Source organism: Oryx dammah, unplaced genomic scaffold (assembly GCF_014754425.2).
Source record: "Oryx dammah isolate SB20612 unplaced genomic scaffold, SCBI_Odam_1.1 HiC_scaffold_13, whole genome shotgun sequence".
Lineage (NCBI taxonomy): Eukaryota > Metazoa > Chordata > Mammalia > Artiodactyla > Bovidae > Oryx > Oryx dammah.
The window spans coordinates 13870651-13882451 of record NW_024070197.1 but is presented as its reverse complement, the minus strand read 5'-3'; the positions used below and the strand labels follow the sequence as shown (position 1 = coordinate 13882451).

General features: G+C 54.0%; 1 protein-coding gene across 2 annotated transcripts; it reads left to right on the top strand.

Moving 5' to 3' along the window:
• Window positions 1-331: 331 nt before the first annotated feature.
• On the top strand, window positions 332-10868 carry CD177 (CD177 molecule). Of its 2 annotated transcripts, none has more exons than XM_040252640.1 (9): window positions 332-409; window positions 485-625; window positions 864-1046; window positions 1761-1880; window positions 2074-2190; window positions 6834-6974; window positions 9527-9703; window positions 9840-9971; window positions 10568-10868. In XM_040252640.1, the coding sequence occupies exons 1-9, from the start codon at window positions 358-360 to the stop codon at window positions 10813-10815; spliced, it is 1311 nt and encodes a 436-aa protein (XP_040108574.1). In that variant the 5' UTR covers window positions 332-357; the 3' UTR covers window positions 10816-10868. The 2 variants fall into 2 exon arrangements, with proteins under 2 accessions (XP_040108574.1, XP_040108573.1); XM_040252639.1 differs by having other exon boundaries at window positions 1761-1895.
• Window positions 10869-11801: the final 933 nt, after the last annotated feature.

Genomic DNA, 11801 nt, shown 5'->3' with positions numbered 1-11801 from the left:
TCGGTCTCTAACTGTTGAGAGGGGCTGCGGGTCCAGACTCTTGGGTCAGAGGGGGAGTGGGGGTCGTGGGGGCTGAATCCTGGGTCTGAAGGAGGAGGGGCTGGGGAGCTGGACCCCTGGGTCTGGGGAAGGAAGGAGGACACAGGTTCCTCCCCCATCCTCCCCCTGGATCCTCACCCTACTCACCTCACCCCACCCCACCACCTTTAAGCTATGGAGACCTGGAGGGAGGCCCTGGCCTTGTTTAGCAAGACCCTGTCCTCCCCACCCTTTCCTGGACTACCTTGGGTGTGACGAGATATAAAAGTGCTGTTTCCTGGGAGAAAGAGCGGAGCGAGCATTCCCGCCACCCAGACCATGAGCTCTGCCCTGCTGCTGGCCCTGCTGGGCATCATCCTCGCCCTGCCCGGTGAGTGAGAGACCTGGCCAGGGAGGGGATCCACCTGGAGGCTGAGCTCAGATGGATTTGCTCCTCCCATTTCAGGAGCGAGGGCCCTGAACTGTCACTGGGGCACAGCACAGACCGTGAGGAATGTATCGGAACAGCCCTTCCAGTGGAAGACTTCCCAGCAGAACTGTGGGGAAGGTTTGGGCTGCCAGGAAATAGTGATGATCACCCAGAACGGTGAGACGGGCCCCGCTCCTGACTTGCAGCCTCTCCCTTGGAGAGATGCCCCTATCACCCGACCTTCCAGTCCTACCTTCGTTCTGTGTACAAACTCAGAAGACCGCTCCCCGAAATACCAGGAGCGGCGCCCACCTTAGCCGCCCAGCGGCCTCCTCTGCACCCTTCCGGATGCACACCCTCCCTCTAGGACCCTGGAGCCCTGACCCCACCCTGGCCTGCTTCTCTCTTCACGCAGAACCCCTCCTGTACCTGTTGCTCATCAAAGGCTGCACCCAGGCAGCCAATCAGGAGGCCCGCGTCACCGAGCACAGGGCAGGCCCCGGCCTGTCCATCATCTCCTACACCCGGGTATGCCGGGAGAATCTGTGCAACGATCTCTCCACCAGCCTCCCTCTCTGGACCCCGCTCCCACCCACAGGTGCCGGAGGTGGGGGGAGAAAGGCACTGCCCGGAGGAGGGGGGCAGTGGGGTTGAGGGGGTTGGGGTGAGCACACAGGCACTTTTCTTTTAGAATCCCTCCCTGCCTCCCCTCAACCCCGTCCAGCCTCCCCAGCACAGCTTCTTCTAACAGTCCCTTAGCAGCACACTGGACTGAAACTCCCTCATGTTCGACTACCCACCTCCGACTGCGGCTCTGGCCCTAACCTGCTGCCCACTTCTTCTTTTTTTCCCGTGGGGTTTGGGAACTTGCCCATCAGGGTTCCAGCATCTCCTCTTCTGAACTGAAATTGACCTGTGGGTTCCCATTGTACTCTTCTGTCTGAGATCGTAAATCAGATTTCGCTCTGCCTTTTGCGTTTCTCTACTCTTGGGCATCGCTGGTGGACATGGGCATCTCCTCTTCTTCCACAGTTCAGTGGAGCCGCTCGGTCCTCCCAGGGCACCCCTTCCCTCCCCTTACTAGGCAGCCTTCACCAGATCTCATGCTCCCTCCCCGCCTTGGTCTCTCTCTCTAGTCAAGGGTCCTAATGCCCTGCTCCCCAGACCTTCCTGAGAGAAGCCCAGGGAGGCTAAGGGAGCTGATTCTTGGGAGCCGTGAAGAGCTGAAAAGCCAAGGAGGGTGGAGGGAAGGCGCCTGGTCTGAGTTCAGAGCCGCCTTACTCCTCCCCGCCTTTGTCTCCCACCTCTCCAGTCCCAGGTTCTGTGCGGTGTCCAGTCTGCTTGTCTACAGAAGGCTGTCTGTCGGCCCCAGAGATGACCTGCCCGGCCGAGAGCTCACACTGCTACAATGGGGTCCTCCACCTCACTGCTGGTGAGCCACCGGGAGGTGGGGTCAAGGCCAGGTTTGGGGGAGGCTGGAGGGGTGGGCGTGTGGGGCTGAGGATCAAGATCTGAGTCTCTTGGGGAGGAAAGGGGGGTGAGGATGGGAACCCTGAGGAGGGTGGGCCTGGCTTCCCCCTGAGTATTGGCTGGTAACAGTGTCTCCGCCTTCTCCTGCTTTCCAGAGGGCAGCTCCACCAGACTCAAAGTCCAAGGATGCATTTCTCAAGCAGGCTGCAACCTGCTGAACGGGACCCAGGAAATCGGGCCCATCAGCCTGCGGGAGACTTGCAGTCCTAAAGGTGAATGTCCCGGTGACAAGACCAAGTGACAGGGGCGGAAGTTCCGGGGTATGACAACCCTGCGAAAGGCAGGCATCCAAACATCCCAGCAAAACCAGCATCACAGGTCATTCAGATGTTACTACTCACTTAGGCAGGTGTGATGGGAGGGATTCTCCCAGTAGGCACTTCGGGCGAGGATGCCAGGAAACAGAAGGTACGTGGTCCAGGGAACAGATCTATAGGACAGGAGATCTATAGGACAGGAGATCTCTAGGACAGGTGTTTTAAATGATGCTGAGCCTGGCTCAGTTAGGACAGCCTGTCCAGGTGGGAGAGGAGCAACGGAGCTAGGAGGAAGATCAGAGAGGCAAAGAGGGTGGGCCACATCGAATGCCACTCTATCCATTGGCTGCAGGAGTTGCCTGCTGGTTTCCCTGCTGGGCGTGACTAGCTGCTTCTGATTCTATTTCTCCACCTCCCTGACCTTGGGGTCTCTGGCTTCCCCTTGACACCTACCCCAACTCTGGCATCCCACCCTCGCCCAACCCCCACCCCTGATACCGGAGGCCCCAGCAGCCCTGCTGCAGAGAAAAAGTGATCAGAAGGATGTCAAGGGTGCTTAAGGTGTGACAAGGAAACTAAGAGCCAAACGAGGACCCGGGGAGGGTTCCCACTCACCCATGGAAACCCAGTCCAGGTGGAACACCAGTGGATGAGCGTGGCCTGGCACGTCTTGATGTCAGGGAGTAGGATGAAGAGAGGGGTGGGGCGAGGAGGGAAGTGGGGTCTGGAGAAAGTGGGAGGAGGGTCCTCCCTGACCAAGCTTCAGGCAGAGAATTGAGTGAGTTCAGCAAACGTTCCTGGTTGGATCTCTCTGGCTGGACTGGGAGCTTTGAGGACAGAACCCAGATGTCCCTGGCACCAAGGTTTTCAGCCTCGGGCAGCACAAGGGCTGGGTAAGGATGGGTTCCCCAGGATGTGTTTGCTGACAGGAGTTCATACAGCATTCCAAGGTCTCCTGTGGAGACCCCAGAGGACTCAGACCCTGGCCCTGCCCTAAAGGGCCTCTGGGACTGGGAACAGAGACACCACAGACACAGGTGGCCACGAGGCTGTCATGAAGGGAGCCTGGGGGAGCTCAGAGGAAGAAGATACTGATGTTCTGGAAGGGGGAAATCAGGGCGGACTTCACAGAGGAGGTGACCTATGACCCATGTCTTAACGATGAGCTGCAGTCCATTCACAGAAGAGGAAAAGGGCACAAACAGCCAGAGGAGATAGTATGGGCAAAGGCTTGGAGGTGGGGGCAGCCCGCTGTTTTCAAGAAGGCTCCCTGGGCTCTGCCTGAGGAGGGCTCATGGCGAGGATGAGGTACAGCTGGGAGCGGTGAGCAGTGACAAGTTTTCCAGGCGGAAAAGGGGAGTGTGGGTGGTGAAGGCAGAGCCCTTCCAAGCAGAAGGAACACCCTGCTGTGTCTCGGGACTGGATGCTGGTGGGGGGAGCCGAGAGGTAGGTGGGGGTCCTGGTGGTGGGTCAGATAGCTTCCTAGCCAGACTGATGGGGTTGGCCTTTCTGCTAAAGGCAGGGGAGCCATGGTCAGGGAGGGTCAGAGTCTGAATCTTTTTTTTTTTTATTAATGCTAGTTTACTTATTTGGCCCACATCTCTGGGACTAGCAGGAATATTAAGTAACATAGTCCAGCAGACATTCAGACACAAATCAGACACACACACCACACGTCACACAACACACACGAGAGACACAACCACACACACCGTGCCGGGTACACACCACACACGTGTTTCCTCCTCTCACACACCACACAACACCACATGCCACACCCAGCACCCAACACACACACACCCAGCGCAGAGACGTGGGACACACACCACGGTGCGCTCATATGACGAACACACACCACAGGCATCACCAACACACTCTGTCACTAGACACACACATCACACATCACACACCCACCCGCCGTGCACGTTCACACGTTCCCATACTACCCCACACCCTCCACAGGCCCGCCACACGTCCACACACCCCACACATACCCCACATATGTGTGCTGCCCAGACCACACACGTGTCACATACAACACAGCCATTACGCCACAAATGGATATTCCTCACGTATGTCCCTATTTCATTGGCTTTCCGCATCAAAGCCAGATCTTTTTAAAAAATTGTTTATTTTTATGATATATGTGGCTGCACTGGGTCGGACACGACTGAGCGGCTTCACTTTCACTTTTTACTTTCATGCATTGGAGAAGGAAATGGCAACCCACTCCAGTGTTCTTGCCTGGAGAATCCCAGGGACGGTGTAGCCTGGTGGGCTGCCGTCTATGGGGTCGCACAGAGTCGGACATGCCTGAACCGACTCAGCAGCAGCAGCAGCAGCAGCGCTGGGTCTTAGTTGAGACATGTGAATTCTTAGTTGTGGCATGTGGAGGCTAGTCCCCAACCAGGGATTGAACCTGGGCCCCCTGCAATAGGAGTGTGGCATCTTAGCCACTGGACCAAAAGGGAAGCCCCCAGCTAGGGTGGAGCAAGATGTCAGGGAGTAAGTGGAGAACAGAAGGACATCCCAGGGAACAGCTCCTGGAAGGCAGGGGGGCAGGAGAGGACTGGGTGCAAAACAGGCCACCGCAGGAGCCCAGACTGAAGAAGAACCAAAGGTCCAGGATTTTAACAGCCTTGACTGTCCCCCTAAGGAACTGGATCATGGTTCCAGCTAGAGCAGTGAGTCAGCTCAGCCCCGGAGAGTGCAATTGTTAAGAGCTTAGCGTCTGAATGGAAAGACATGGGTTTCAGTCTGGGCTCTGCCACTGAACCAGCTTTTGAGGATTACCACTGTTTAGAGCCTCTTTCACCAAGTTCAGAGAGGAGGAGACTCTCACTGATGGTCAGAGGTGGCAGAGCATATCCAAAGGCACGGGGGCAGGCATGGGCCTCCATGTGTGGTTCAAAGAAGACTCCAGAAATCAGTGGGACTCCAGCAGAGTGATTAAGCGGGAGCAGAGCAGGACAGGAGGACTGTGCAGAGGGAGGAGGGCTCCTCAGGTAGAGCCTTTGGGGCCATTTTAAGGACTTAGCTTTTATTCTGCATGGGCTGAGGATCTACTGGAGTTTTCTGAACAAAGGATTGATGTGAAACAACCTTTCTTTTATAGGAATCATTCTGAATGCCTGGTGGAGAATAGAGTAAAGGGGAAGTGGGCATGGGGGAGGGGACCCTCCAGGGAGACTCAGGAAGAAGCAGGTGAGAGCCAAGGAGTCTTAGACCCTGGTGGAAGCCATGGAGGAGGTGAGAAGTGGTCAGGTTTTGGAGGGATTTTGCAGCTTCAGCCGACAGGATTTCCTGATGGGCGCAACATGGGGTGTAAGAGAGGAGGGATTGTCGAGAATAACAGCAATGTCTTCAACTTGAGCAACTGCAAGAAAGGAGGTGCCATTGGCCAAGACGGGAAAGATGGGGGTAGGCAGAGTGGGAACCAGGCTGAGAGGAAGGCTGCAGGGGCCATGAAGTGTCTGTGAAGTGGGGAAATGAGTGACCCTCCTTCATGGGGGCTGTTGTGAAAGTTAACACATTTGTGGGTTACTTGCATGGTCAGCCCTGAGAGTTTCTGCATCAGGAGACACATCCCAGCTGATGGTGTGATGGTCTCAAGACTCGGTCTAATGGTTTTCAAACTAGACTGCCGAGGGCTACAGGGGCTGAGGTGGCCCAGGATGGTCATCAGTCCTCCTCTTCCCCATCACTCCCTGCAAGGAGCCAGAATAATGCCTGAGTTCCCAGCCTAGTTCCTAACTCACTCGTGGTGGGACACTGGGCAAGCTGCTTTCAAAACTCCTCCGTTTCTCATTTGGAAAATCGGGGTGATGAGGATGACAACCTGTTTGGGGTAGGGGGGTGCCAGGAGGAAATGAAGCAATCCAGGTGAGGTGAGCTTCTGGAGAGGGTTCATCCTTGGAAACTGATCATGGCAGCTGGGCACCTTTTAAGTGTTCAGTGCACACAAGGCATTTGAGTATTTCTGTTTGGAACATAGCGTTGCTCAGTGAAGACATATATGGTGTCAGGATACATTTCTCTTTATCCAGATGAGGACCTTGAGGCCCAGAGAAGGAAGTAGAGATTGACTCAGGCTAAGGAAGAGCCATCTGTCTCCATCACAGCTGACGGAAAGAGCAGCTGTCCTCAGGGGCATTGAGAAAGGCCCCTGTAGTGTGTTTGAGCAGAAACAGGGTAAAGAATGAGGATGGGGCTCAGACTTCCAAAATGAAAGAAGTGAAAGTGTTAGTCACTCAGTCATGTCTGATTCTTTTGCAACCCCATGGACTGTAGCCAGGCTCCTCTGTCCGTGGGATTCTCCGGGCAAGAATACTGGAGTGGGTGGTCATTCTCTTCTCCAGGGGATCCTCCTGACCCAGGGATTGAATCCGGATCTCCCACATTGCAAGCAGATTGTTTATTATCTGAGCCAGCAGGGAAGCCCTGAAGGTCCCGTCTACATCTGAGGTTGAGGGACCCAGTGGCCCAACGGGCTTGCAGGGTAGCTCAAGAATGTGGGCATCTTCCCAAGCATGGGACCAGAAGGAAGACACACAGCGGGTCCCTGGCTTCCACAGACCCTGGTGATTTTTTCTCTGCAGGTGTTCTGACGTGTTATCGGGGGATCATACTGCAGATGTCTCCAAACCTGAGCCAGAACCCTGTCGAGTGGTCCACATCCAGGGAGCAGCAGTGTAACCCTGGGGAGGTGTGTCAGGAGACCCTTCTGCTCATAGATGTAGGTGCGTGGGCTGCGCAAGAGGGCAAGACCCCTGCATGGGGTCCTGTGTCTCCCTGCCTTGGATTTTTAAAAACTCAATTAGTTTATTTTAACTGGAGGCTAATTGCTTTACAATATTGTAGTGGTTTTTGCCATACATTGACATGAATCAGCCACGGGCGTACCTGTGTTCCCCATCCTGAACCCCCTCCCACCTCCCTCCCCATCACATCCCTCAGCGTCATCCCAGTGCACCAGCCCTGAGCACCCTGTCTCATGCATTGAACCTGGACTGGCAATCTATTTCACATATGGTAATATGCATGTTTCAATGCCATTCTCTCAAATCATCCCACCCTCGCCTTCTCTCACAGAGTCCAAGTCTATTCTTTACATCTGTGTCTCTTTTGCTGTCTTGCATACAGCGTCATTGTTACCATCTTTCTAAATTCCATATATATGCGTTAATATACTGTATTGGTGTTTTTCTTTCTGACTTACTTCACTCTGTATAATAGGCTCCAGTTTCATCCACCTCTTTAGAACTGATTCAAATGCATTCTTTTTAATAGCTGAGTAATATTCCATTGTGTATATGTACCACAGCTTTCTTATCCATTTGTCTGCTGGTGGACATCTAGGTTTCTTCCATGTGCTGGCTATTGTACACAGTGCTGCGATGGACACTGGGGGTACATGTGTCTCTTTCCATTCTGGTTCCTCAGTGTGTATGCCCAGGAGTGGGATTGCTGGGTCATATCCTGCCTTGGATTAAAAAAAAAAAAAAACTTCTCTGTTAATTTTTGGCTGCTCTGGATCTCCGTTGCTGCATGGGCTCTTCTCCAGTTGCGGAGAGCGGGGGCTACTCTCTAGCTGCCGTGCGCCGGCTTCTCATTGCTCTCTTGTTGGGGAGCACAGGCTCTAGGGTGTGCGGGCTTCAGTAATTGCAGCTCATGGGCTTGGTTGCCCCGCAGCTTGTGGGATCTTCCTGGGCCAGGGATCGAACCGGTGTCCCCGGCATTGCAAGGAATCCTCCTTAACTGGTTAAGGAATTTGAACCACTGGAGCACCAGGGAAGCCCCCTGCCCTGGATTCTGTGCATTAAATTTCCTGCCACGGTCCCTTCAGGCTTGCAGTTCTAAATCCAATTCTTCCTCTATCTGTGCCTTGGTTTCCCCTTCTGAAAATCGGGATGAAATGATGGCAGTAACAATAACCTACTTCACAGGGTGGTCACTAGGATATAGCCGGTAGTCCAGGCAAAGAGCTGAGAACAGAGCCGGCACAAAGAAAGCTTTTGCTCAGTCATTTCAGTCGTGTGCGGCTCTTAACTCATTTCATTCAAAGTCTAAGGAACTGCTGTTATGTGCCAGGCACTGTTTTAGGTGCAATAGATCCGATTACATTTGCCTTCTTGTAGCTTTACAGGCCAGTGGGGAAGCTATAGGCAAAACAAAACAAAAGAGTAAGATATCGTGTATGAAGACAAGAGCTGTGGACAGAAGTCCAGTGGGGACGGGAGATCGGGAGAATGATGTGAAGGTTGCAATTTGTGCTCTGAAGGCTCCCTGTCAACTAAAAAAACCCCAAACCTAAAAGTTGAGAGTTATTTATTCAGTGGGAATGTTATACACATTTGCAGCAAGCAGCAGGTAATCTGAGTAGGAAAGATTACCGTTAATTAAGAGAAAACTAAATCTCTCACATGAAGAGATTTAGCCATCTTCTATCTTCTATGGGAAGATGCAAGTGTCCAGACTTGCTGAAATCATTTCCTTCGTATTTGTTGCTGTTGTCGTTCAGTCGCTCAGTTGTGTCTGACCCTTTGCGACCCCATGAACTGTAGCACACTATGCTTCCCTGTCCTTCACCATCTCCCAGAGCTTGCTCAAACTCATGTCCATTGAGTCGGTGATGCCATCCAACCATCTCATGCTCTGTCACCCCCTTCTCCCCCTGCCCTCAATCTTTCCCAGCATCGGAGTCTTTTCTAGTGTGTTGGCTGTTTGTATCAGGTGGCCAGAGTATTGGAGCTTCATATGCATCTAGCTATCTGGGGCCAGTCCTGCTTTCTTTATTGTTCACAAACTAATTTCTTGTTTATCATGCTGCTGCTGCTGCTGCTAAGTCACTTCAGTCGTGTCCAAGAGATGGCAAATGTGGTGGATGGCTGCCTCTCTCTCTCTCTCTCTCTCTCTCTCACACACACACACACACACACACACACACACACAGCTCCTACTGGCTTCCAAAAACCTGGCTTTGTTTCATCTGGGCTCAGAAATTTGCATTTGAAAAAGGCGTGTTGACTGGTAGGGCTTAGAGCAGAAAATGTTTCGTTTCCCACGGGAAATTCAGAGGCCGTTCTACTCCGAAGGTGACATTTCATCCGGAAATGAGAGGCGGCAGAGCTGGGAGAGGACCCCGATTCTGGCCCCAGGCTTCCCTGTGCTGTCTACAGGACCCGTGCCCCGGTCGTCGTCACATACCTGTCCCCTGCCTGACGAGCCCCTGACTCTGCCGCCCTTGGAGCCTCCACTCTCGCCGCCCAGCTTTCTCTCTGTCACCCCTCAGGACCCAGGTCGATCCTGGTGGGGAGCAAAGGCTGCAGCCAGGTCAGAACCCAGGCTACCTCCATCCACTCGAGGCCCCCCGGAGTGCTGGTCGCCTCCTATGCCCGGGTCTGCTCCTCTAGCTACTGCAACTCAGCTGCCAGCAGCAGCGTCCTGCTCAATGCCCTCCCTCGTCCAGGTGTGTGATGCCAGCGGGCTGGGTGGGGCCCGGGATAGGGAGAGACGGGGCCCCGGAGACACATCTAGGCGCTCAAGGAGGGTGGCCGCAGCTAAGCGCAGGGCTCTGTGTTCCCAACTTTCTCTCTGCTCCCCAGCCGCCCCGGCCCCAGGACACCTGCAATGTCCCATCTGTCTGGCCCTTGGATCCTGCTCACAAAGCTCTAACTTTGTGACGTGTCCTAACGGCACCACTCACTGTTACAAGGGTGAGATTTTTCTCCGGGGAGGTGAGTACTCGGGCTGGAGGCCTGGATTCACGGGGTCCCGAGGTGGGAGAGTGCTTGAGACCTTGGTATTGTGGTCCGTGCGCAGGCTGGAAAAGAATTTCCAGATATGAGGCAGAAAGAGAGGAGAATAAAGTTTAATAGAGTGGGAAAACCAAACAATGGGCTGGTTCAAGGGAGAGCCAAACCCTTTCGCAGGCTAGTAGCCAATTTTTACAGCATCAAGACAGAGAAAATTCCTACTGGAATGGTGGCATTAGGTGATTGGTTAGAATGCTATAGGGTGGGTATTTTATCTACTACCAGTTCAGGGAACTGGTCGGTTTAGATCCAGAGGCTCATGGCAACAGTTGCTATGGGGCTTGGTCAGTTCCAGAGATTTTTATCCTGTGACCTTGGTACAGGGCTCCATACCTGGCTCATAACTTTGGGGGTGGGGGGGCTTGGGAACCCAGATTTTCTAGGTCTGAGGGAGGAAGGGACTAAGAGCCTGGTCTCTTGGTCTGAGGTGGAGTAGGGGAAGGTCTAGGATTAATAGGGTCTAGGAACTTAAGCATGAGGAGCGTTGAACCCTTTCTGAATCTATCTTCTCTCTCTAGGTGGGTTGGTCTCCCCAGTGGGCATCCAGGGCTGTGTGGCCCACCCTTCCAGCACCTTGTTGAGCCGTACGCAGAGTATTGGGGTCTTCAATGTGACTGAGACCCGTGAGGGTGGCGCTGAGGTGGATTGGCCTCAGATCTCAAGTGGAGCTGTCCCTGGCCCTTCCCTGGCTTGGGCGGTGGGGCTGTCCCTAGCCCTTTGGTGTGGGGCACCCTCCTTGCTGACCCTGTTCCCCCATGATCCTTAGCTCCTGCTGACCCCCCCATGCCCCACCTCTCCCTCTGACCTCATAACTCAACAACACACACACACACTATCTGACCTGGTGACAGCAGATGGAAGGGCCTGAGAACAGCTGAACTGATCCTCTGGGAGGAGGGACATTCACCCAGTGGCCACCTGTGTGTGATAATAAAGACATTGTCCTTTCCCCACACGCAGGGGTTTTTCCATGTGAGGGAAGGGCAGGGCTCCCAGAGATCTGGCTCAAGGGAGGAGAGGAAGCTGGTGAGAGAGTCACATCTCAGGTCCTCCCTCACTGATCTGGTCCACAGCCCCCCTGGACCAGCTTGGGTGGTAGCAGAGTCTTCCAGGTCCTGCAAGCAGAAGTATTAGGGCCTCTTGCAGGGGGCCTTTCCAGGCAGCTCAGCAGTAAAGAATCTGCCTGCAATGCAGGGGACCTGGGTTTGATCCCTGGTGGGGAAGATCCCCCACAGGAAGGCATGGCAACCCACTCCAGTGTTCTTGCCTGAAAATTTCCATGGACAGAGGAACCCGGCGGGCTACAGTCCATGGTGTTGCAAAGAGTCAGACACGACTGAGCCACTGAGCAAACACAAACAATCACTTGGGAAGTGAAGGTGTGCCAGTGAAGCTTCTATTTTAGCAGGCAGCACCAACAGGGGGCTCACCCCACTTGAATAAATTGACATAATGGTTTGTGTGAAGCAGAGAAACGAGAGGGTTGGCACCATTTCCTGAGGCTGATATCACTGGGTCTGTCATCCTAGGCTTGAAAGACTAAGAAGTCATTACTGTTGTTAGAATCTGGAAGGGGGTGTGTTTAGAGAGGGCTGCCTGACAGGAGCCGTGATCTCAGGCTGAAAAATCCACCCAACCCACAACGACACTACAGGGAGGGAGCCGGGGAATTAACACCCCGACTTCACTCAGTGTCCTCCCTGCAGTCTCCTGCTGGGGCTCCCCATCAACCGGACCCAGCTGGAAGGTGGA

Bases quoted from the DNA above. Each gene is read 5' to 3' on its own strand.
- CD177 (XM_040252639.1), top strand. From the start codon at position 358: ATGAGCTCTGCCCTGCTGCTGGCCCTGCTGGGCATCATCCTCGCCCTG. The intron at 2,191-6,833 runs GTGAATGTCCCG...TTTTCTCTGCAG, and splicing joins GGAGACTTGCAGTCCTAAAG to GTGTTCTGACGTGTTATCGG. The intron at 9,704-9,839 runs GTGTGTGATGCC...TCTGCTCCCCAG, and splicing joins CAATGCCCTCCCTCGTCCAG to CCGCCCCGGCCCCAGGACAC.